Genomic DNA, 25,817 nt, shown 5'->3' on the forward strand with positions numbered 1-25,817 from the left:
TTAAGTGCAGGGTGCTTGGACTCAAGGTTCTGAAGCAGTTTTGAGGGCTTCATTGCCTCATTAGACAGCTTGTCTCCACATATCACACACAGGGGGCTTGGAGCGTGCGAGTCACCGGTCGCAATAAAGCCATATTTTATGTACGACTCGTCGTATTTTCTGTTGAAGGAAGCTTTTTTTTTGCAGTCTCTGCCTCAGCTGTCTCTGCGTTATCATCATCATTAGGCCTTTTATGTCCCCTACCATTTCTTCCAAAGAAACTCTCAAGCAACGTTTGTTTTTTTACTCATGAGTACAGGTTTCCCCCGCCATCCGAAGGTAGAGCGTTCCTATGAAATGGTTCATAAGCCGGAATGTCGTAAAGCGAAGAAGCAATTACCATTTATTTATATGGGAAAATTTTGTGAGCGTTCGCAGACCCAAAAATAACCTACCAAATCATGCCAAATAACACACAAAACCTAAAACAACAGTAACATATAGTAAGAGCAGGAATGTTATGATAAATACACAGCCTATATAAAGTAGAAATAATGTATGTACAGTGTAGTGTCACTTACCGGAATCAGGAAGACAACAAGCACACTGATGATGGTGTGTTAGACTGAGTTGTCGGAATTTGGGTGGTGCAGTGGCCCCACCCTCCAGACCGCCGACCAATACTGATCCACGAAGCATGCAGGGGTACAGAGGTAACTGGGAGGCACACAGCACATCTTTAAGAAGAAAGCTGAAAAAAACATGCTAATTAATTAGGTGCCGCCTGGCATGTAATTAATTAGCATGTTTATTTCGGCTTTTTTTCTTAAAGATGTGCTGTATGCCTCCTGGCTACCGCTGCATTCTCCGCGAATCGGTATCTATCCGTGGCCTGGGGGTTCGGGTGGTGGGACACTGGGGTGTCTGTTTCCATTAGGGCAGGCAGGTCACCTTCTTCTATGTCTGCCTGCCTCGATGTCGAAGCTCGAGGTTCGTCGTCTGCTGTGGCTGATGTGGAAGGCTTGCTTGACTGCTTAGCCTCGTGCATTTTTTAGATCATACAGTTCTTTGTAAGGACTCAAACCATCTTGCAAATATGCCCTAAACCGACGTACCCTTTCAAAATTAAAGTCGTACTTTATCATTACTCATTCAGTTTCGATTGTTATCCTTTCCTCTTCCAATTGTGTCAGCTGTTCATCTATCAGTTCTTGGTCATGGGATGCCAAAACCTCTTCAACATCATCTTCATCAACTTCCACAAGCCAAACTCACTTTGTCCTTACTTTGTTCACCACGATCAAAACGCTTAATTATGTCTAGTTTTACACTAAGTGTAACACCCTTTCGAGCTCTTTTAGGCTTTTCCGATACCTTAGAACTCATCTTGCTAACAGCTGCTCACAGGCACGTGTTTAAGCAGTGCCAGCGAGAATGCCGTTCCGAATCCGGAGGAGAGCGGCTGCTTGGGGCGTGCACTGCTTTTTTTCCCGTGCGCTGTCTTTTATCGCGCACTGCTTTTTTTCGCTCGCTGCCTTTTTTTGTAACAGTGAAAACACCTTCTTCTAGCAAAAACAGGGAACTAATGTAGGTCTTTTGTAACAGTGAGGTTTCGTAAAGCGAACGTTCAAAAAGCGGGGGACACCTGTAGTTGTAGGTTAATGACTGACTGATGACCTCGCGTGAGTTGAAGTTCAACGGTGGGCATGACAGGGAATGAGGAAAGGTGCAGCTGACTCGTATCATTTCATATCGCCAAATCATATCGTTTCCTCGCGGCCCGGTAGCACATGCTTTGCGGCCCAATACCAGTCCGCGGCCCGGTGATTGGGGACCATTGATTTATGAGTGTGAGTGTCGCCAGCTAAGCAAGCATTTATTGCCCATCCCTGGTTACTCGTGAGAAGGTGGTGATGAGCTGCCTTCTTGAACTGCTGCAGTCCCTGACTTGTAGGTACACCCACAGTGCTGTTAGGGAGTGAATTCCATGATCTTGACCCAGCGACAATGAAGGAGCGGCAATATGTTTCCATGTCAGGATGGTGAGTGACTTGGAGGGGGAGTTCCAAGTAGTGATGTTCCCAGTTTTCTGCTGTTCTTATCCTTCTAGATGGTAGTGATTGTTGGTCTGGATGGTGCTGCTTCAGGAACTTTGGTGTGTTGTTGCAGTGCATCTTGTAGATAGTACACTCTGCTGCAACTGTTTGTCAATGGTGACGGGATTGGATGCTTGCGGAAGGTCAGTTTTCCAGAGGGTGAACCCGCAGAACACATCAAGTCCTGATGGTGTCCTTGCCTGTCTCCTTGGATCCTGTGCTAATCTGCTGGCAGGTATATTTGCAGACATTTTAAACCTCTTCCTATTTCAGGCTGTAGAGTCTTTCTACTTTAAGAATACCATTATCATCTTGTTACCCAAGAAAAACAAGAGATCATGCCTTATGACTAGCACCCAGTATCTCCTACATCTGTCGTCCTGAAGTGCTTCAGCAGGTTGATTATGGCACTCATCAACTCTAGCTTTCCAGACAACCTCGACCCACTGCAGTTTGTCTACGTCCAAAACAGGTCTACAGCAGAGGCCACCTCTCTAGCCCAGCTCTCAACTCTGGAGCATTTAGACAGTAAAGAAACCTATGTATATCACACTATTTATTGACTACAGTTTTCCTTCAATACTATGATTACAAGCAAAATCATCACCAAACTCCGGATCCTGATAGTCTGTTTCAGTACTGCAGAGAGACTAGATAGGCTGTGTTTTGTTCCTTTGAAGATGAGAAGGCTTAAGAGGAGTATTAACATGTTAGATGGTAAGAGATGTACCAATACCAAGGGTATACAGTAAATTTACGTTAAGGGTAAATGGTTTGTGGAGGGTCTGAGCAGGATTTTTTTATTTTCAACCAGATGATGGTTGGAATCCTTAATTCATTATTTGAGGGGCCATTGGAGGCAGAAACTCAATGTAAGGAGCACTGGGATTGCTAAGGCATGGAAGTCCATGGACCAGGTGCTTGTAAATGGAATTGGTAAGGATGGTGGGCATGGGCATAGTGGGCTGAGTGGTCCATTTCTGTGCGATATCATTCAGAATCTGACTCGAGGTGGGATCAATAAGTTTTTGAAACTAAGGAAATCCATGTACATTGCGATACGATAGAAAAGTAGAACATGAAAAATAAGAGCAGGAGTAGGAAATCATTCACCTCTTTGTGCCTGCTCTGCCTTTCAATAACATAGTGGCTGAGATTTGGAATACTTCACTGAATGACAGAGGAGCTTCAAAGTAGAGCAACATTTAGAATCTTCATTATCCAGAAATTTAGTTTACAAGTTATTTGCAATTTCATAATGTACTTTGTTTCATAAATTGAAAAGCAAAGCTGCATTATGGTACGACACAATATTTATTATTCTGCATCTTTGAAAGCATACTAATAATGAGTAAACCTGACGACACTTTACTGGTTTTAGTCTTTGGCACCTTTGATTCATTGTGGTGTTTACTTAAATATTTTTTGAAAATACACAAATTAGCTTTTGTGACATCCATTTGGAAACTGATGGTAATAGAATCCAGCAGGAAGCTACTTATTTCAGGGTAGGATAGAGATTCCTTTCATTAGATTCCCCATCTTTTGTATTGATGAGGAGTTTGTGCTTCTTAGGGAATGGTCATGTAAGCTGTATCATGAGCAATTCAGGCTAACTTTCTAGTGTATTTTGTATAGGTGCTTTGGATGGTAGATGTAGCTGCATTCAGTTGCAAGTTGTTTGTTCTTTTTCAGTAATCTATTTTGAATATGTATCCTTTAAACATGTTTTGTGAATTTTGATTTTGGAAAGGTAAGTTATTTTCCATATACAGGTTTCCCCCGCCATCTGAAGGTAGAGCGTTCCTATGAAACGGTTCATAAGCCGGAATGTCGTAAAGTGAAGAAGCAATTACCGTTTATTTATATGGGAAAAATTTGTGAGCGTTCGCAGACCCAAAAAATAACCTACCAAATCATGCCAAGTAACACATAAAACCTAAAATAACAGTAACATATAGTAAAAGCAGGAATGATATGATAAATACACAGCCTATATAAAGTAGAAATACTTTTCTACAATCTTTGCCGCATTGTTGTCCATAGCGAAAATCTCACGCAAGCGCTCTTGGCAGAACTCTTACCCTATCTTATTCCCACCGACCTGCACTCAGCCCATAACCCTCCATTCCTTTCCTGTCCATATATCTATCCAATTTAACTTTAAACGACAACATAGAACCTGTCTCAACCACTTCTGCTGGAAGCTCATTCCACACAGCTACCAATCTCTGAGTAAAAGTTCCCCCTTATGTTACCCCTAAACTTTTGTCCTCTAATTCTCAACCCATGCCCTCTTGTTTGAATCTTCCCCACTCTCAATGGAAAAAGTCTAACCACGTCAACTCTATCAATCCCCCTCATAATTTTAAACACCTCTATCAAGCCTCCCCTCAACCTTCTACACTCCAAAGAATAAAGACCTAACTTGTTCAACCTTTCTCTGTAACTTAGGAGATGAAACCCAGGCAACATTTTGGTTAACCACCTCTGTACTCTCTGAATTTTATTGACATCTTTCCTATAATTCGGTGACCAGAACTGTAGGCAATACTCCAGATTTGGCCTTACCAATGCCTTGTACAAATTCAACATTACGTCCCAACTCCTATACTCAATGCTCTGATTAATAAAAGCCAGCAAACCAAAAGCTTTCTTCACCACCCTATCCACATGAGATTCCATCTTCAGGGAACTATGCACCATTATTCCTAGATCCCTCTGTTCTAAGGCATTCTTTAATGCCCTACCATTTACCATGTATGGCCTATTTTGATTAGTTCTACCAAAATGTAGCACCTCACATTTTTCAGCATTAAACTCCATCTGCCATCTTTCAGCCCACTTTTCTAACTGTCTTTTGAAAACCTACCTCATCATCCACAACACCACCTATCTTAGTATCATCTGCATACTTACTAATCCAATTTACCACCCCATCGTCCAGATCACTAATATATATTACAAACAACATGGGACCCAGTACAGATCCTTGAGGCACGCTGCTACACACAGTCCTCCAATCTAACACACAGTTATCCACCACTACTCTCTGGCGTCTCCCATCTAGTCACTGCTGAATCCATTTTACTATTTCCATATTAATGCCTAACGATTGAACCTTCCTAACTAACTTTCAGTGTGGAACCTTGTCAAAGGCCTTACTGAAGTCCATATAGACAACATCCGCCGTTTTACCCTCGTCAACTTTCTTAGTAACCTCATCAAAAAATTCAATAAGATTTGTCAAACATGACCTTCCACGCACAAATCCATGTTAACTGTTCCTAATCAGACCCTGTCTATCCAGAAAATTATATATACCAGCTCCAAGAATACTTTCCATCAATTTACCCACCACTGACGTCAAACTCACAGGCCGATAATTGCCAGGTTTACTCTTAGAACCCTTTTTAAACAATGGAACCACATGAGCAATACGCCAATCCTCCGGCACCATTCCCATTTCTAATGACATTTGAAATATTTCTATCAGAGCTCCTGTTATTTCTACACTAACTTCCCTCAAAGTCCTAGGGAATATCTTGTCCGGACCCGGAGACTTATCCACTTTTATATTCCTTAAAAGTGTCAGTAACTTCCTCTTCTTTGATTGTCACACTTTCCATAACTACCCTACCTGTTTCCTTTACCTTACACAATTTAATATCCTTCTCCTTAGTGAATACCAAAGAAAAGAAACTGTTCAAAATCTCCCCCATCTCTTTTGGCTCCGCACATAGCCGTCCACTCTGATTCTCCAAGGGACCAATTTTATCCCTCAGTATCCTTTTGCCACTAACATAACTGTAGAAACCCTTTGGATTTATTTTCACCTTACTTGCCAAAGCAGCCTCATATCTTCTTTTAGCTTTTCTAATTTCTTTCTTAAGATTCTTTTTACATAATTTTTAATTGCTCTTCATCTATCAGTTCTTGGTCATGGGATGCCAAAATCTCTTCAACATCATCTTCGTCAACTTCCACAGGCCAAACTCACTTTGTCCTTACTTCGTTCACCATGATCTAAACGCTTAATTATGCCTAGTTTTACGCTAAGTGTAACACCCTTATGAGCTCTTTTCGGCTTTTCGGATACCTTAGAACTCATCTTGCTAACGGCTGCTCACAGGCACGTGTTTAAGCAAAGCCGGCTAGAATGCAGTTCTGGGAGAGGAGTTTGGCCGCGCGGGGTGCGTGCTGCCTTTTTTCGTAACAGTGAAAACACCTTCTGTTAGCGAAAACAGGTAACTAATGTAGGTCTTTCATAACAGCGAGGTTTTGTAAAGTGAATGTTCGAAAAGCGGGGGACACCTGTAATAGAGAAGATGACTGAAAACTGTCAAAGGCTTGTTTGAAGAAGCATCTTCAAAGTCAAAGTTGAGTTTATTGTCATGTAAAGTACACAAGTGCATGTATGCACAGGCGCAGTGAAAACTCTGCAGCAGCATCGCAGGCACGTAGTATCCGATACACAACATTCACAAGAAAAACATTAATTATACACCATTTTTACAAGAGTTTTAAAGGGTGGCACAGTAGCATAGTGGTCAAGGTAACAGTTTACAGGACCAGTAATCAAGGTTCAATTTCTGCTGCTGTCTGTAAGGAGTTTGTATGTTCGCCCTGTAGCAGTGTTGGTTTCTTTCAGATGCTCCTGTTTACTCCCACATTCCAAAGATGCAAAGATTAGGGTTAGTAAGTTATGGGTATGCTATGTTGGTGGCTGGAAGCATGACAACATTTGGATTGTGCTGGTTGTTGACACAAAGAATGCATTTCTCTGTATGTTTCAATATCAAGCAGTGGTAAATCAAGGCAACTGGGCATGCTGTGTCATCTAGAAGACGTTTTACTACTCATCCGAGAGGCTTCTTCTGTTCTGATCCACAGGGGTGGGGGGGAGAGTTCAGTTTATAAACTGAGTTGTTTAAAGATATAGCAATTACATGAGCGTCGTTAAGAATTGTAGAGATATGAGAGGGTCATTAGTCTGATCGTTACATGAATGGAGGTGTGAACTGTTGTGGAGCTGTGGTGGGTAGAGATGTTGGGACTTCATTGTAAGTAGCTGATAGGTGGTGTCGTACCCCAAACCCTCTGTTCAGGGGTAGGTTTTCCAGTTTTGACAATGATGGCTTCTTTAACCCCCTCCTTCAAATCACATGTCCTCCCTGTCCAAAATGTGCACTTCGTTATCATCAAAGGAGTGTCCCTTGTCCTTTAGATGTAGATGTAGATATACAGGTGAGTTTTGACCTGTGGTATTAGCCCTCCTATGTTGGGCCATTTGTTTGTGAAGTGGTTGTTTTGTCTCACCGATATACAGTTCTGTGCAGTTCTCATTGCATTGGATAGCATATACAATATTGCTCTGTTTTTGTTTAAGTGTAGGATCTTTTGTGAGTTTCTGTCTGAGTGTGTTTGTAGGTTTGGAAAAACACAGGGATTTGCTATTTGTTAAAAATCCTGAGTTTCTCTGAAACTCAATCTACACATGGGAGGACTCTGTTTTGCCATCTGGTTTGCTTCTGTCTGTTGGGCTGATGTCCCTGCTGGGCTTTATTGCTAAAAATAATGAAGGCTCAGTCAGGGGAGCCGCAAGCATTCAAGACTTCTCTCAAGTATTTGTGCTCGTTATCTTTAGCTATAATGTTGATGGGCACATAATTGGCGCGGTGTTCTGATAACCCCCAACTTGTGTCCTAATGGGTGGCGAGAGTCAAAATGTAGATGGTGATCTGTGTGGACATCTAGATATTGAAGTTTACAGGAAACCAACCCACACAGATCAAAAGGAATTAAATGGCTCAACAGGACACCTTGGGGCACTTCCTCAGCATTTTCATCTGTTTTTTGACTTTTTTTTCTATTATTTGGATTAAAATGTGAAATTCTATTTGCTGTTTGAAAACTATATAATATTTTTGAAAATCTGTGTGACGTATTTCCAGTCCATGCCCAGTGTTTGGATAATGTATCAAAAAGCTGTACTGCACCCTACTGAGTTTGAAACCATGCTGTGCACATTTAAGCCTTCATGCTCTTTCAAAGAAAATCATTAGCATTTTCATAAACTGCTTTTGAATGTATTGCATTTAATGATAAACTTAATTATTTGGCAGATTAAATGGTTTGGAAAAAGATGCTTTGTGAACGAGAAAATGCTTGCGCCGTATTGTATGAAAAGAGCAATAGACTACAGGAAACAGAGGAGTTTGTTTACTTAAGATTACTTTGAAATACTTTGACTTTCCTTCTATATCTTCCCCACCATCCTGACCACAACCACCACCCACTACAACCCAGTTTTCTGGAGAGCAATGAAGAGAAGTTGAATTTTTTTTAAACCCTGCTGTGTTTGTCTGTATTGACACTTGCAGAATTGTAGGGGGTTAGGCCAAGGCAGTTTTGAAGAACAACTTAAACGCAGCTAAATTTTGGACAACCACCTTATGTGAGATTGCAGATGGCAGGTCATTGAACACTAAGTTTTGCATCAGTCTTCCAGAATGTCAGAATATTTATCCAAGTTCAATTAGAATGAAGGTAACATCGCAGGCATAGTTGTAAATTAGAAATTGGTAGCAATGGAATTAGAAGGATTTATAATGACCAAGAAAACTTGTCATAATTTAAGGAAATTTAAGTAGACTGTTGAAGCTGTGAGGTGACAAGCTTCTGGGTCCTGATGGACCTTGTCTGAGATCTGAAAACAAGTGTTTGGTGAGCTATTTCATTCAGTGGTTCTAATTTTCCAAAATTTCCTATATTTAGGGAAGGTTGCCTTGATTGGAAAAAAGAAAACATGATCCCCTTTATTCAAAAAGGGAAGGAAATGGAAAGTAGGAATCTGTAGACCAGTTGATTTAAAGTTTATCATTGTGAAAATGTAGCAATTTGTTAAAGATGTTATTGTTGGGTACAAAATGTTCAGGCAGAATCAACATTGGTTTGTGAAATGGTCGACCAATCTTTGGATTTTTTTTTTTGTTTTCCTCTTGGCTACAGATTTACCAGGGCTCTTTCTTGCCACACTCAGGCAAGGAGTGTCAATCACATACATTTACATCTCTGCTGAAAGTCAGCACTTGGGTCTGTTTTGATTTAATGCTATGATGAGTTGTGGAAACATAGAATAGGGAAAACTCAAACCTAGATGAGATGATTGTCAACAATTGAGTATTGATTGGTTTGTGTTATTAACTGGATTGTAATACTCTGTCTAATATAGACATCATGTATATCTCAGGGCAACGTTTTACAATGACTGGTCAGCTTCTGTGACAGTGAGGACAGTTTGAAACTGCGATAGCATCTGCAGAATTCCTGTTGTTTGGATACTATTCTTGATGTTTTTGTGTGAAGAACCTTTAATCTTGTTCTTGGCGATCAGGTACAGGGCCTTGTCCGTGCTAGTAGTAATGTCATTGAATCCTCCTGCACATATTAGTTGTCCACTGTTTTTTGTTTAGATTTGACATGATTGGGGAGCTTTGATCTGATAGTGGTTGTGTGTTTATCTCCCTTTTGCAGTGTTACTTTTACCATGTTGGTAGAATTAAGTGTGACATATGTACCTCTGGGCATGCTCTAATCTATACACTGATCTGGCATTAGTCTAGTGGTTTGAGGAAGGCCAACCCTGAGATTACAGATTTTATTGAAATACTCTACTGCTGATGGTACTCAGTACATCATGTGTTCTTTGTAAGGTGCTAGGCCTGTTGTAAATTTGTCTTAATGCAGCATAGTGGTGGTGTTTACATTGCTATGGTGGTGTGAAAATGGAACTATATCTTCACAGGGTTTCTCCAGCTGGTGAGGTCATGCACTATTACATCTCTAACAGCTTTTAGTGCAGTGTGGGGAAGAGGCCAAGTTAATTCTTCTGAGTCTTATCCAGGTGGTAAGGAGCAGGACGAAGGGTCTCGGCCTGAAACATTGACTGTTCGTTTCCACAGATGCTGCCAGACCCACTGAGTTCCTCCAGAGTTTTGTACATGTTGCTTTGACCCCAGCATCTACAGAATATTTTGTGTTTACAGCTGGTAAGGAACTAGTTTTGCAGCAGTATTGTTCAAGAAGAGACCAACAAGGTCATTCATGCACACGGCAATGGACATTTGAGTTTCTCTCTCAGTACGTTTTGAGTTCTGGTTATTCTGTGGTCGAACCTTTATTGTTCATCATGGAATGCTGATATGTTTGCTGGGGAGAATGGTTAATGTTCCTCAGAAACTTGGTTTCACATTGATGTTTAGCTCAAAGCTCTGAGACTTAGAAATCTGAAATGAGTGTGGAGCACTCCCAGAACCACAGCCCCCTCTCCCCCAATCCACTGTATACCAGTGTGTCTTCACCTCGGGAGGGTGGGGGGAAATCTATGCTGTCAGCGGAAAATTACATTAGCTGGGGATATAATTCAGATATGCTGTTGCTTAGTTTGTGGGTTAGCTCTCTCATCTTGATTGTCAGTCTCCAGATGTTTGTGAAGGGTAAGGGCAACTGTGCTGGACCACTCAGGTGCCTGAGTTGAGCACTCCTTATCTGAAATGCTTGGGGCCAGAAGTGTTTCAGATACCAGATTTTAGGTAAAAGGCATGAACATTGGTTTCTCGAACTTCCAGTCATTCCCCCACCCCACTTCACCATTCCCCATTCCAATTTCCCTCTCTCACCTTATCTCCTTATCTTCCTATCACCTCCCTCTGGTGCTCCTCCCCCTTTTGTTTCTTCCATGGCTTTCTGTCTTCTCCTATCAGATTTCTCCTTCTCCAATCTCTTTCACCAATCAACGTCCTAGCTCTTTACCTCACTACCTGCCCCCTCCCCCCCCCCAGTTTCACCTATCGCCCTGTGGTTCTTCGTCCCCTCCGCCACTTTCTTATCTTTTTTTCCAGTCCTAGTGAAGGGTCTCAGCCCCAAATATCGTCTGTACTCTTCCACAGATGTTGCCTGGTCTGCTGAGTTTCTCCAGCATTCTGTGTGTATTGTTTGTACTAAAATAGTATCCTCCACTTAGTCAATGCTTTTAATGAGGGAAAAGATTCTAGTGGCTTAAATAAACTGAACTGAACATAAATTAATACTAAACCGAGGAAGATGAGGGGTAGGCAGAGAAAGTTCTAGAGCTTAACATCCGGATAAGCAAAGACTTCTTTTCCAGTGATAAGGCTAGGAATTGAAAAATATGTTTAAAAAGCCAGAGTTGGAAGTTCTTTGTGAGTTGGAAGTAGTTGGCCTGAGTTTTGGAATAATTGGGTGGCACAAAGGCATGATTGAAATGCTGATTCCAGAGCTAGAATAAAAAAAATCACACAAATTACACAAGATATGGCTTCATTTGAATGCAGATTTCTACATAGCATGAATGTGTTACATTTCTGAAATCCGTGCAATTCTTTAATGAAGTCCCACCAGTGATTTTTTTAAAAATCATTTTGAATAGAAAATTGCTAGGTAAAAATGTATTGCAAATGACAATTTTTAAAAAGACTAAATGCTTGTCAAGACTTATAAGTATCTGAGGAAAACAGCATGTTTGGGATTTTGAGGAAGAGCCAAAGGGCTGAAATTCCAGCTGCTATTGTGTATCCATAGTAGTTAGTTCTCTGAATTGCTAACTATTTTTAGTTGTTCTGTTTTAATGTAATTATGAAGTAGATGAGAATTATTCAAAATGTGGGATGGGCATTTGGTTTGCAAAGATTTGAAACAATGGTCAATTCAGTTACTGATATGTAATTTTTCTCCTCTCTATTCGTAACCTTCTAGAAAACCTATGGATTAGGCAGAGCTTTATATTATATAATATAAAGATCTGCTAATCCCCAAATCCACAGACTGGACACCAGATATGTTACATGGAAAAATTAATATATTTTGTGTTAATAAATGCATATCTGATATACATTTGTATATATGAATATTTTGTTTTGGTAACAGAACTTGCCCTTATCTGTTGGTATTGATTAGCTTAATTATAGAGACTGAAGGAATTCTAGTGCGTAAAATAAGCAGACTGAGTCCAGAACATGACAAAATATATAATCCATTGGCTCCTGTTCTTTTAGGGCAGTGGAATTCAATTTCTGCCAATACTCAATAGCCAGATCACTTAAGGTGAGGTTTATTACTGTAACCAAGCAGATGTCTGTGGGATATTTGAATCATTCGGCAGTCATTATCTTTATGCTATATGTATTGATAAAATACAACTTGAGAGTGTAAACAGAGTGGAATTGGTAACATTTGAAAATATCCGCCACGGTATCAAAGTGAATATTAGGGAACTGATATTAGAAGGTTATAGTTGGAAGCTTAACATCTAAGAATACATATTGTATTGAAAGGACAGGCATGTAGGCAGAGGTGATGGGCTGGCTCTGTTGGTAAAAATGAAATCAAATCCTTAGAAAGAGGTGATATAGCATCGGAAGATGCAGAATCCTTGTGGGTAAACTTGAGAAACTGCAAAGATTAAAAAGGCACCGATGGGAGTTATGTACAGGCCTTTGAACAGTAGCCAGGAGGTGGGCTACAAATTACAACAGAAGATAGAAAAGGCACCTAAAAAAGGCTAATGTTGTGTTAGTCATAGGGGACTTCAATATGCAGATAGATTGGGAAAATCAGGTTGGTGCTGGATCCCAAGAGAGAGTGTTTGTAGAATGCTTACAAGATGGCTTTTTAAAGCCGCTTATGATTGAGCCTGCTAGGGCCAAGGCTATTCTGGATTAGGTATTGTATAATGAACTGGATTTGATCTGGAACTTTGAGCTGAAGGATCCTAAGAAGGCAGTGATGATATAATAGAATTCACCCTGCAATTTGAGTGGGAGAAGTTAGAGTCAGATGTATCAGTATTACAGTGGAGAAAAGGGAATTACAGAGGCATGAGAGAGGAACTAGCCAAAGTTGATTGGAAGGGGACAGTAGCAGGGATGATGGCAGAACGGCAATGACTGGAGTTTCTGTGAGCAATTTGGAAGGTGCAGGGTGGAAGATCCCAAAGAGGAAGTATTCTAAAGGCAGGATGGCCCAACCGTGTCTGACAAGGGAAGTCAAAGATAACATAAAAGTAAAAGAGAGGGCACATAATAAAGCGAAAATCATTGGGAAGTTAGAGGAATGAGAGCTTTTAAAAACCAACAAAAGGTAACTTAAAAGCCATAAGGAGAGAAAAGATGAAACATGAAGGTTAGCTAGTCAGTAATATAACAAAGGATATCAAAAGTTTTTTTCAGATATATAAAATGAGTAAAAGAGAGGTGAGGGTAGAGGTAAGAGCTGTGGAAGACACTAACAGTATGCCAGAAGTTCAAGAGTGTTGGAGGCAGATGTGAGTGCAGTTGCTATGACTAAGGAGAAGGTATTTGGGAAACTGAAATGTCTGAAGGTAGATGAGTCACCTGGACCAGATGGGCTACCACCTCCGGGTTCTGAAAGCGGCAGCTGAAGAGATTGTGCAGGCATTAGAAATGATCTTTAAAAAATCCTGAGATTCTGGAATAGTTCCAGAGTAGTGGAAAATTGTAAATGTCACTCCATTCCTCAAGAAGGGAGGGAAGCTGAAGAAAGGAAATTATAGGCCAGCTAGCTTGACGTCAGTGATTAGAAAGATGTTGGAGTCAATTGTTAAGAATAAGATCTCAGAGTACTTGGAGACACATGATAAATAGGCCAAATTCAGCATGGTTTCTTCAAGGGAAGATCTTGCCTGACAAATCTGTTGGAATTCTTGGAGGATATAACAGGTAGGATAGACACATGAGAATCTGTGGATGTTGTGTACTTGGATTTTCAAAAAGTCTTTGACAAGTTGCCATATGCTGCTTAACAAGATAAATCTCCTTGGTATTACAGGAAAGGTACTAGCATTATTGGAAGATTGGCTGATTGTCAGTAGACAAAGAATGGGCATGAAGGGAGCCTCTTCTGATGGACTGCCATTCACTATTGGTGTTCCACAGGGGTCTGTGTTGGGACTGCTTTTTATGTCAATGATTTGGATGACAGAATTGATGGCTTTGTGGCTAGGTTTGCAGACGATACAAAGTTAGGTGGAGGAGCAGGTAATGTTAAGGTAGCAGCGAGGCTGCAGAAGAGAAGGACTTGGACAGATTAGGAGAATGGACAAAGAAGTGGCAATGGAATAGAGTGTCACAAAGTCTATGGTCATGCACTTTGGTAGATGGAATAAAAGTATAAATTGTTTTCTAAACGGGAAGAGATCTGAGCTGCTAAGGGACCTGGCAGTCCTCATGTAGGATTGCTTAAAGTTAACTTGCAGGTTAAGTCTGTAGTGGGGAAGGCAAGTGCAATGTTAGCATTAATTTTGAGAGTATTAGAATGCAAGAGCAAGGATGTAATGCTGAGGATTTATAAGACACTGGTGAGGCCTCACGTGGAGTATTGTGAGCGGTTTTGGGCCCCTTATCTTAAAAAAGGATTGGAGTTCATGAGGATGATCCTGGGAATGAAAGGTTATCATATGAGGAGCGTTTAATTGCTCCAGGCCTGTACTCACTGGAATTTAGAAGAATGAGGGAGGATCTCATTGAAACTTATTGAATGTTGAAAGGCCAAGACATGTGGAGAAGATGTTTCCTATAGTGGGGAGTCTAGGACCAGAGGGCATGTCCTCAATAGAGAGATGTCCATTTAGAAAGGAGATGAGGAATTTCTTTAGCCAGAGGGTAGTGAATCTGTGGAATTTGTTACTACAGACGGCTGTGGATGTCAGGTTATTGGGTGTATTTAAAGCAGAGATTAATATGTTCTTGATTAATAAGGGTGTGAAAGGTTGTGGGGAGAAGGAAGGAGGAGGGAAAATGGATCAGCTATGATGAAATGGTGGAGCAGTCTCGATGGTCCAAATGGCCGAATCCTGCTCCTATGTCTTGTGGTCTTACATTCTTAACTGGACAGGTACAGGTAAGGTTAGAAAGGCTAATCTGTGTCATGGAAGAGAAGAAGGCTGTATGAGCATATGAGTTGGTTGAGAGATGAGAAGAGTTGGCAATTCGTCGATGAATGAACTTAGTAAAATTGTGATCCTGGCTACACCTATTGCAATGTATTGCCTAAGCAGTATACTGTCTCTGGAAGCTAGATTATTAGATATTTCTCAGTATTATGGTATGGATTTCATCTTTCTAAATATCAATTTCATTATGACATGCGTACCTGATATTCCTTCAGGCAAGCTGAGAAACTAATTTGATTGAAACATTTTCAAATAATAAATGAGCTTGATACAGTATTCTAAAAGCAGACATGTAATAGAAGGCAAAGTAAAGACTGACACATACAGACGAGATTTCTTATCCATAAGCATAATTCATTAAAATTAAAAATTGATCAATTTTGAGATTAGTGAAAAAATCTAGAATTCGTAATTTAGGGCTTGCACAGCCAAAGAGGTTTTTATGCAGTAATTGTGACAGATTAAACATTCAGTTGAAATTGTATGAAATGGGATTTTCTGAGGTTCTCACTGGAGTTGGAATGATTAAATTTAAAATTTTCAGTAGCAGAAATGGTGTTTTTGTGCAAACTTCGGAGGAGGAGGACATTACTGATTTTACTTTCAGCATTCATGCACGTCAGAGCTCTACAATTTATTGTCTGACTTGTATTAAAACAATGGTTCCTCTCCTCACATATTCCAGTCTAAAGTATTAGTGAAGTTCTCCAAGATAATTCCAGACATCTTTCAAAATCAGATTCTTCGAACAATATGATACTACTTTCTAATCTATTTTCAATTTTCTTCTCTCTCCTCCTTTGAGTTGCTCAAATATGGTTACATTTTCACTGTAGATCAGTAAATGCATAATGCTTTCTTTATTGCTACTGAAGAGGACAGCAGTTTTAAACTGAAAAAAGTTAAATATAATGATCTCTTATTGGCATAAGAGAGAAGCTGGTTAAGAGTTCATGTAGCATTCAAGCAAATGGATATGCAAATAGATGCCATTTTCTCACTGATAATGGAGATCTTGGGAGCAAAATTTAACAAGTGTAAACAAATCTAAATTGTAAGATTCTATTGACCGTAAATGGGATAGTTTTGGTGTAGCTCCAGATGAGGCTTGCAAACATTGTCATTGTACTTGAAAGAGGTAACTGCTTTTTATTTTTGGGAGGGAGTCTACTACCGTATATCAACAATATGATTATATTTCCTTGATAGTGCATTTGGTGAAGGTTGTGTAATCACATTTAATGTTTATTCTAAGCCATGTTGGTCAAACATTCCTTGGATGGATTGTTCTTAAAGCTAATTCGAATTTTGCAAAGTTCTATGTTGCGTTTAAGGGGCTGAGTATGTTGTTACTTTTAACTATAAATTGTCTGCTTTATACTTTTCTAGAAATTGAAATAATTTTCCCATGGGGAGGATAAATTTGTAGATTTTGAATATGCTGATTCATATATCTCTTGTGATTTAGATACAGGAATTTAATGATGATGCTTTTTACTGAATAATTATCACTAACATTTTTTGTGAATTCTGAGATCAGACTTCTATTCTGAAACTCGAAGGACAAGAGGAATATTATTATTAAATATATTCGTGATTCTACGCTAGAAAATAATGCCATTTGGTGATTAGAATTATGCAAATGTTCACTTATTTCTTGTTGCATATAAAATTTTTTTAAAAAGCAACATATTTCTCAGTCTGGCTTTTATGTTCAGTGTTCAGTTTTGACATTTGGTTAGCTATGGACATATGCAGAGTGATAATTTTGTTTGCACAAAATAATCTGCAGATGCTGGGATCAAAGCAACACTTACAACACACTGGAGGAACTCAGCAGGTCGGGCAGCATCTGTGGAAATGATGAGTTGATGTTTCGGGCCAGAAACGTTTGAGTTTGAGTCCTGACGAAGGGTTCCGGTCCAAAACGCCAACTCATCGTTTCCACGGATGCTGCCCGACCTGCTGAGTTCCTCCAGCATGTTGATAATTTTGTTTGACCTTGTGCTTTATATGTATAAGTCTCATAAATTGTAAATTATATCCAGTTATCCTTTTAAATTCTCATTCTTTCAAATTGACATTTGTTTTGCTATGAGCATACTATATAATAGTGGTTTAAATCTTCATAGAAATGTCTCTGATACAGACATTCAGAGGTAAGAGAAAGACGCAACAAAATCAGATTTTGCATTTATTCATGCTGATTTTAAGTGCATTTTTAAAAATGAAACCTGTAGAAAACGTCAAGTTACTGACTTTGAGCGATGCCTTTTTTCATTTAATATATTGGCTATTATTAACAAGTCAATAAATAGAATTTTTTTTATTAAGACCATTTTTTACATACAGTATTCTAAATTTTGGAGGCAAGTATGAAGCAACCTTTGAACAGTGTTAATATTTCTCTCAAGGCACTCTGGCTCATACATTTGGCTGTTCAGAATTTTACTAGATGTAATGGAGATTAAGAAAAAGATATTTTAAATATCTGAAATTGTGCATTATTTTGTGCTGAACTGTTTGTTATGTGTCACTAGATTGATGGCTGTGGGACTGAGTATGTTGTACTGCAGATAGCAAAGTATGGAATCAGTGTGGATCCAAAGACATGGAGTTGTGTGAGGCATTCTGTAGGTAACTGTTTGAAGTGCATGTTAAAGTACATATACATAAAAAATGGAAGGATCCTTTTAAAGGTCGCTTCACTGAAGCCTTGAACCCTACGTTGGTATTCCCTTCCAAATGGATTCTGAAAACTTGTTGATCTCAGCTTTCAGCAAACTCCATGACCTTGGAGAATGTATTCAGAATATTCTGGAGTACAGAGTCCCTAAGATTAATGAACAATCTGAGAAAATATGCTTTTATTCTGAGAACAGTTCATCGGGTATTAGCCTCTTCTACTCGAAGTAAGAAGTCCAATTTGTCTTCTGCCGTATTAATCACACTTTTAGAGTTCCACTTGATGAAGTCTCATTGTGATAGATATGAAGATTTTGTAAAAGTGGTAGGCGGGCTGAGTAATTGACAACACTTAGATTGAATCTAGAATAGCGAACTTCCTTGGAAAGGGCAGCAGAAGACATGAGACGTGCAAGGTAGTCGTTAATGGAAGGGGGTGTAATGCGCTACAAATTCGGGAGATTTGAAGAATAAAATGAAGGTTCTGGACTGCCATGATAGAAATAGCTGAGTGATTGGAATTAGAGTATTAAAACTGACGCAAGAGAAGTAAGAAAAAATTATTGGCAAGAGTGATTTTTTTAAAAAAGAGAACTCTTATAATAAGTATATGGGTCAGAAGCAGATGTTAGGAAGATTTGGGAGAAATTGAGGCAGATGAAGAAAGTGAAAGTTGATGGGTAGAAGTCCAGACAGGTGGGGGAGTCATTTCGGAATACGAGACATGCCCAGAGGAACAGGGGGAGTAGCTCGTGGGTGTAAAAACAGGAAGATATGGTTCTTTGGTGTAGGTGGGGGAACTGTGAATTGTTTGGAGGGAAAGCACACAAAAGCAAATTAATTACCGTAGAAATAATTTTTAATCTAGGATTTGCAAAAGAAGTAGCCATTTGCTCTTTTTTTTCCTTTTGCATCCCACAATTTTCTTTTAAATGCAACTTTTTTCCCCAGTTGATTATTATTTGGGCTGCATCACTTGAGCTGTTTATACATTGGGAAAGCTGCAAGGATTAATTAATTTTATGCTGGCCTTTTAGTGATGTCTTCTAATGAAAGGCTTGCATCATACTGACTGGAAATTGTTGGCGATCTGATGAAAATCAGAAATCTGAAATAGACTGGGATGGGATGATCACCTGTTCCATTGATAGACTCACCATTGATCCCAGTGATCAGTGATGTATTGAAGATGATTCCAAAGACACCACATCCAATCCTTTGCTTTAAACTATTGAAGAGTGATCTTGAATGATGATGTCTGATTCTGTGGGAAGAAGTTTAGACTTGTGGAATACAGAAACTGGCCTATTGACTACAAGTTGTACTAGCCCCATTTTCCAACACCTGGGCCATAATCTTTGATGCCTTTATGATTCAAGTGCTCATCTAAATAATTATTAAATGTTGTGAGAGATTCTGCCATCTCCACCCTCTCAGACAGTGCATTTCTAGATGTCAGCCACCTTCAGGATGAAAAGGAAATTCTTCTTCAGATCATCTCTAAGCTTTCTGCCCCTTCCTTTATAAATGCATACATTTCTTAGTATCTGTCCTTTCTGTACTTGTATCTCTCAATCAGCCTCTCTACACTCAGTAGTATAACTGACGTAGTATTTTTCTCCTTTCATTGATTTGTATTTTAATAAGTTAAATCTATATATTTTTTAAATGTCTGTCAAACATCTGATTCCTAGACTGATTATAAGTTTACAGAATGATGCCTCTCTCTGAGAGAAGGTGGGATGCTTAATGAATTCTCATACTCAGCCCAACACTATTTCATCAATGGTTGTGACACATTTTTGTGGGATGTTCCTTGCTTTCACATGCAGGCTTACGAAAGCAGTCCATGAAGTGGCTAACAGAATATTATAAAAGCAATGTCGCATGATTAACAGTGGAAAGATTTTTTTAATATGTATCTAGTCTTGGTAGGAAAATGATGTGTATATTTCATGAAGAATTAATATTGGTTCATTAATAATTAGGTGTCATATGACTAGCTCTGAATGCCATGTACATTATGGTAATTTTCCTTCTGCTTTTTACACTGACAGTATTTATGATTGCAATGGGGAACATAACATGAAATTACTGGGTTGTCTTTGCACTTTTTATCCTTATGTTTTGAAATGCATTCTTTTTCATTGAAGCTCTGAAGTGAGAAAAGGGCACTTTGCTTGTGCAATACATATAAATCTTTATGGTAGCAAAATACTGCTGATGCTTGAAATTTGAAATTAAAATAATATACTATAAGTACTAGTAGAGTAGCATTAATGGCAGAGAAATAGAAGCGGGTAGAGTCAAGGACCTTTCATCAGAGCTGAAGTCTAAGATTATGAGTTGCAGAGGGAGAGATGGAGAGAACAGGGAAAATCTGCAACTAAATGTTGAGTCAGAAGTGACTGCAGGTACTGGAATCATCTTTATCTCTCAGTTCATCTATCACTAACTGGACCACATTTCACCCTTCTCCCCTCTTTTAATAGCAGCTACTTTCTCTCTCTCCTCCAGTCCTGATGCAGGGTTTTGACCCTGAAAGATCCACATTTCTTTTACCCAACAGATGCTGAATCCCACAGATCCTGAATCCAACAGATCCCACTGAATTTCTCCAACCATTTTTTTTTTGGGCTGCAAATTAAAGTTATCAAATTAATATTATCAATATTATTAAAAGGCCGTTGGAGATGGTAGAGTAAAATGAAACAAGTTTACACAGAAAGATCAATGTCAAAGGGAAAAGAGGTTTATTTAGAATTATTAAATTCATATCAAGTCCGGATGGCTGCATTGTGCTCCAACAGAAGATGAGATGCTGTTCCACTCTTAATCTGGGGACCAGTGTAAGAGTGGAACAGGGAATTAAAGTGACATGAGACTGGAAACTTGGAGTCAACCCTTGCCATCTGAACAGAGGTATTTTACAAATCTGTCACCCAATCTGTGTTTGATTGTGGAGAGCTGCAGGTAAGTTGTTGTAATGAGAAGGAAAGAAGCGTGTTTTGTTTCTTACAGCTGCCACAAGAAGGGAGAGGTTGTTGGAGATGGAAGGAACAAAAGAATTTTGAAGAGGGAGCACCCCTTTTTGGTATGATTGGCAGGGATGGAGAGAAGTGTCTGATGGTGAAAGTCTGTTGGAGCTTGTAGAAATTATGAAGGATGATCTGTTGAATGTAAAGAGTAGTGAGATAGAAGGGAAAGAAACAGGAACCTTATCCTTGTTTTGACTAAAATAAGTAGTGATTGAGAGCAATAATTTAGGAAACGGGAAAAACACATTTGAGAGCCTTGTCAACTATGATAAATTTATTTTCTGAGATACAGTGCAGAATAGGCCCTTCCGGCCCTTCAAGCCATTCCACCCAGCAACCCTCGATTTAAACCTAGCCTAATCATGGGACAGTTCACAAGGATCAATTAGTCTACTAAATGGTAAGTCTTTGGACTGTGGGAGGAAACTGGAACACCCAGGAGAATCCCATGCAGTCATGGGGAGAATATACAAACACCTTATAGGCAGCAGAAGGAATTGAATCCTGGGTTACTGGTACTGTAAAGAATCATGATAACCAGTATGCTGCCATGCCTCTCCAAATTTAAAAGCCATTATTAAGAAAGAAATGAAGACATTTAAAAGGCACTGGTATAGAAAGTCTTGTCACCAGAACAGGTTTGATGGACGCAAAGAATCTGGAGAACAAACGAGGTGCAGGTAGGATTTGGTATAATTAACATAGCTTTATTAATTAGTTGGGTTACAACGGACATTGATAGCAAAACTATTCTCTGGGATAGAAGTAGAGATGTTCTTAATAAAAGAAAACGATCGGATATAGACCATGTTAATTTTACCTTCCTGCTAACTTTCACCCGACTGTGTTGTTCACATGATCCATATCAAACTCTTCTCTTCCCTTCCTTGACACCTTCATCTCCAGAATTTGAAGTTGGAGACATTTTGGAAATCTGCCATTAATAAACAATAATTCTTGCTATGGAATTTGGTCTGTTTGCATTTTTTGATAAGTGGTGATTATCAAACTGGTTCTATTGTTTGCATTCCTATTCTGGTGAAGCTAATCATTTACAAGTGCTTTTGGAGCAAGAATAATACTTGTCACTTAACAGCCCAAGCATAGATGTTGATCAGGTCTATTGCATCCAGGATTTCTTAACTACGTTAACAAATGTCCCTTTAAGTAACTTTGAACATTGTAAACTGAGGATTTTCACATAGAGTGGAAAATGGCGCAGTCATCAGCCAACATTCATATTTCTCATCTTGGGAGGAGGAAGTTTTGATCATGGGCAGTTCAGCTCAGGCATATTTCTCAAGTCGAAGGCAAAGAAAGCTGGTTAATATTTATCCGGGGAATCTAATAGCAAATGTAGATTAGCTAAGTGTAAAATTAAAGATTCCAGTGCTAATTTACTGATAGCTTTCTCCAAAACAAGACATTACCTGTCACATTTTTTCTTTATCAGGAATAATTTGGCAACCTTTTCCAACAGAACTCTGTCCATTATTCTTTGCAGTTTATTTGAGCTCTTCCAGTAACTGTAATAAGATAGGTGGAGCTGTAGTCTCATCCTGGGTATTGCATCATGAGGTGTTTTGTCTCATGTAGATGCTGAACTTTGCTGCTGCATTCAAGCATACACCATTTGACAGTTCTATTTGCACAGTATTGCATTGCAGTAATATCAGTCAGCCAAAACGCTTGCTTTGGAGGAATTACATCATATGCTTGCTGTTGTTTAACAGCATTCTTATAACTTTTTATAATATTGTATTGCTGCCCAAATACATAACTAACTACACACATATGAAAAGTGCGTTGTGTCAAAAATAATTATAATCCCATCAGTGAATGCAGGTCACTCTTGGGATGGACAGTAACTTCCATCTATGAATACTGAAGCCTATGGTTCAAATGATTGTAAAATACTTTGAATGGAAAATAATTAATATTTCATTAAATCATGTAAAGTAACTAGCAAATAATACTGTAGATCAAATTGTTGTAAAATGTATACATAATGACTAAATTGCTCAAACAATAATTAGACCACAATTCAACATTTCTTGACTTTTGTTTCTATTTCTGTAGGTTATTTATCATTCTTTTGGTGGAACATCCAAAGGTCTTCATTTTAATAATCTAATAGTGGGGCTGGTCCTCCTGACAAGAGGAAGAGATGAAGAAAAGGCAAAGTGTAAGTATTGCTAAATACTGGTAAGCAATGTTTTGACAACTATTACTAGCGCAGATGAGTTCTTTTAGAATTTTTTATTAATTAAACATTTGCTAAATTTTAAGCATAAAGCGGGAACTGAGTTTTTTAAGCTTAACTACTGAGTAGTTTTGGATTCGTATAGTTCAAAGTAAATTTATTATCAAAGTAGGTATACCGTATAGAGCTTTGAGATTTTTTTTCTTATAGGCACCCACAGGAAAATAAAGAAATAGGATATAAGTAAATAGATTATACAGCACATCTTTCACAATGATAAACACCCATCAATATTATTCATTTTGTATTGCACATATCTTGTGCTTTCACAGCTAACTCTAACTTCGCTAGTACATGGTTTTGCTGCTGTTAACACACCACTTGCTTCTGGGTATTTTACTGTGAGTCATGGGAAGGATACAGAACATAAGGAAGCCATTTACACCATTATTTCCTTGTTGGCCAAAGGCAAGAGCAATATGAGTAATCCCACTGTCCTACCCTCCAGCCATATTAGTTTTCTAATCAAATGCTTATTTAGGATCCCTATTTTCCTGATCAAATCCCCCTTTATTACTTTATCCCAACAATACATTCCAGGTCCCAACGTCACCTTTGGTTCTTTTAGCAATCATCTTCTTTCTATTGGAAGCTGGAAAAAATGCAAAGGTGATTCACAAGGATGTTGCTGGGATGTTGAGGAACTGTGTCATGGAGAGAGGTTGATAAACAGGGACCTTTTTTTCATTGGAGGGTAGGAGAATGAGGTATGATCTTAGTGAAATGTATGAAAACATGAGGGCCATAAATGGGATGAATGTATAGTCTTTGGGAAAGCAAAGGACATAGGCTTAGGGTGAGAGGGAAGAGAAGGAACCTGAGGGGCAACTTTTTCGTCTGGTTTATAATCCATATATGGAACGAACTGCCAGAGAAAATGCAAATACAATTAAAAGATACTTGGACGGGTATATGGATGGGAAAGGTCTGAGGGGAATAGACCAATTATAGGCAAGTGGGATTATCTAAAATGAGTGTCTTGATCAGCTGCGGACCTGTTGGTCTGACAGGCCAGATCCTATACTGTACAATTCTCTGACAATTGTTATTTTGGTTATTGATTCCTTTACCAATGGAGTATTTTCTTTCCATTGGAGATGTTTAGATTAGGGGTGGTTGGGGGGGGGGGAGGTCTCAGCAGCATAGCAATTAGTTTTACAGAGTGCCTGTTGTAAGACTGGGGTTCAATTCCCACCACTGTCTGTATGGAGTTTGTGTATTCTCTCCATGACCGCAAGAGTTTCCTCTGGATACCTCAGTTCCCTCCTGCATTCCAAAGACCTACGGGTTAGGGTTAGTAAGTTGTGAGCATGCGATGTTTATGCCAGAAGCATGGTGACACTTGTGGGCTGCCCCCAGCACATCCCCTTTGCAAGTGGCGCTTTTCACAGTATGTTTCAAGGTACAAGTGACAAATAAAGCTAAACTTTATCTTCACCTTTCATGGTTTTAAATTTTTCTCATTTTACTTCCTAACCACCCCTGCTCCAAGGAAAACTGGTGGCTTTTGTACCTTTGCCCTGCAAATTTCCTAATAAATCTCTTCTGTACCCTCTCTAGAGGTTGATTCCAGAGATGAGGGGGTAGACTGTGGAGAGATTGAGTTGCCTGGGACTTTACTCGCTGGAATTCAGAAGGATGAGAGCAGATCTTGTAGATACATAAAATTATGAAAGGGATAGATAAGAAAGAGGCAGGAAAGTTGTTTCCAATGGTAAGTGAGACTAGAACTAGGGAACATAACCTCAAGATTCGGGGGAGTAAATTAAGGACTGAGATGAGGAGGAACTGCTTTTCCCAGAGAGTGGTAAATCTGCGGAATTCTCTGCCCAGTGAAGGCTACCTCAGTATATATATTTAAGACAAGGTTGGATAGATTTTTGCATAGTAGGGGAATTAAGGGTCATAGGGGAAAGGCATGTAGGTGGAGATGAGTCCATGGTCAGATCAGCCATGATCTTATTGAATGGCGATGCAGGCTCGATGGGCCAAATGGTCTTCTCCTGCTCCTATTTTTTATGTTCTTTACATCTTTCCTACAGAATTGTGCCCAGAACTCAATAATATTTGTTGTGGTTAAACTGCTATCTTATAAAGGTTCATCAATATTTTATGCCTGTGTAAAATCCAGATGTGTTTACCAAACACTACCATCCTGCCCTGCCACTTTCAATGATAATTTACACCCTTTTTTTCATTATCTCTTGTGTTAGAATGTAAGAATTCCTGTCTAGATGCAACACAGCATTTTGCTATATGAAATAAGAAATGTCAGCCTATATCATCTTTGAAGTCTTTTGGTATCATTCTGTCAGTTTTCTGTGCCTGCAAGTTTGTCTTGTCTGCAAATAAATAATGTGTATTAATGATTTCAGGGGGCCAGGTACCAATCTGTGAGAAATCATTTTATACACTTCCCTCCTCCAACTAACCTACTGATCAATTTCTATTTCTGCTCCTATCCCTCTACTACTATCCCTTTAATTTTATGGAATTCAAGAATGTTTTTTTAAAAAAATTCTTTACAATACTGTTTGGAAATCTACATGTATCAGTGATGAACTTTTAGTACTTCGAATTGCATTTCTACTGCTTGTAGAATTAATAAGTTTTGTGTAGTTTGGTTTGCGTAGGTAGAGCAAAAATATATCAAATTGTTTCACAGTGAAAGAAAACTTTTAATTCAGTTAAATAGCCACTTTTTGCGTGATTGACACAATTGAAGTTTTAGAACTCATTTACCATGGTAGGAGACCAGTTGGTTC

At 39.0% G+C, this 25,817-nt stretch overlaps 1 protein-coding gene across 2 annotated transcripts in view; it reads left to right on the forward strand.

Annotated features, from left to right (window-relative positions):
• Positions 1 to 25,817, forward strand: part of usp32 (ubiquitin specific peptidase 32) — a 157,004-nt gene that overhangs the window by 38,185 nt on the left and 93,002 nt on the right. For both annotated transcript variants that reach the window (XM_063031935.1, XM_063031936.1), the window contains exon 3: positions 22,869 to 22,974. In XM_063031935.1, the coding sequence (XP_062888005.1) occupies positions 22,869 to 22,974 (106 nt within the window). The remainder of the gene's footprint in view (positions 1 to 22,868; positions 22,975 to 25,817) is intronic.

This window comes from Mobula hypostoma, chromosome 23 (assembly GCF_963921235.1).
Source record: "Mobula hypostoma chromosome 23, sMobHyp1.1, whole genome shotgun sequence".
In the NCBI taxonomy this organism is placed as follows: domain Eukaryota; kingdom Metazoa; phylum Chordata; class Chondrichthyes; order Myliobatiformes; family Myliobatidae; genus Mobula; species Mobula hypostoma.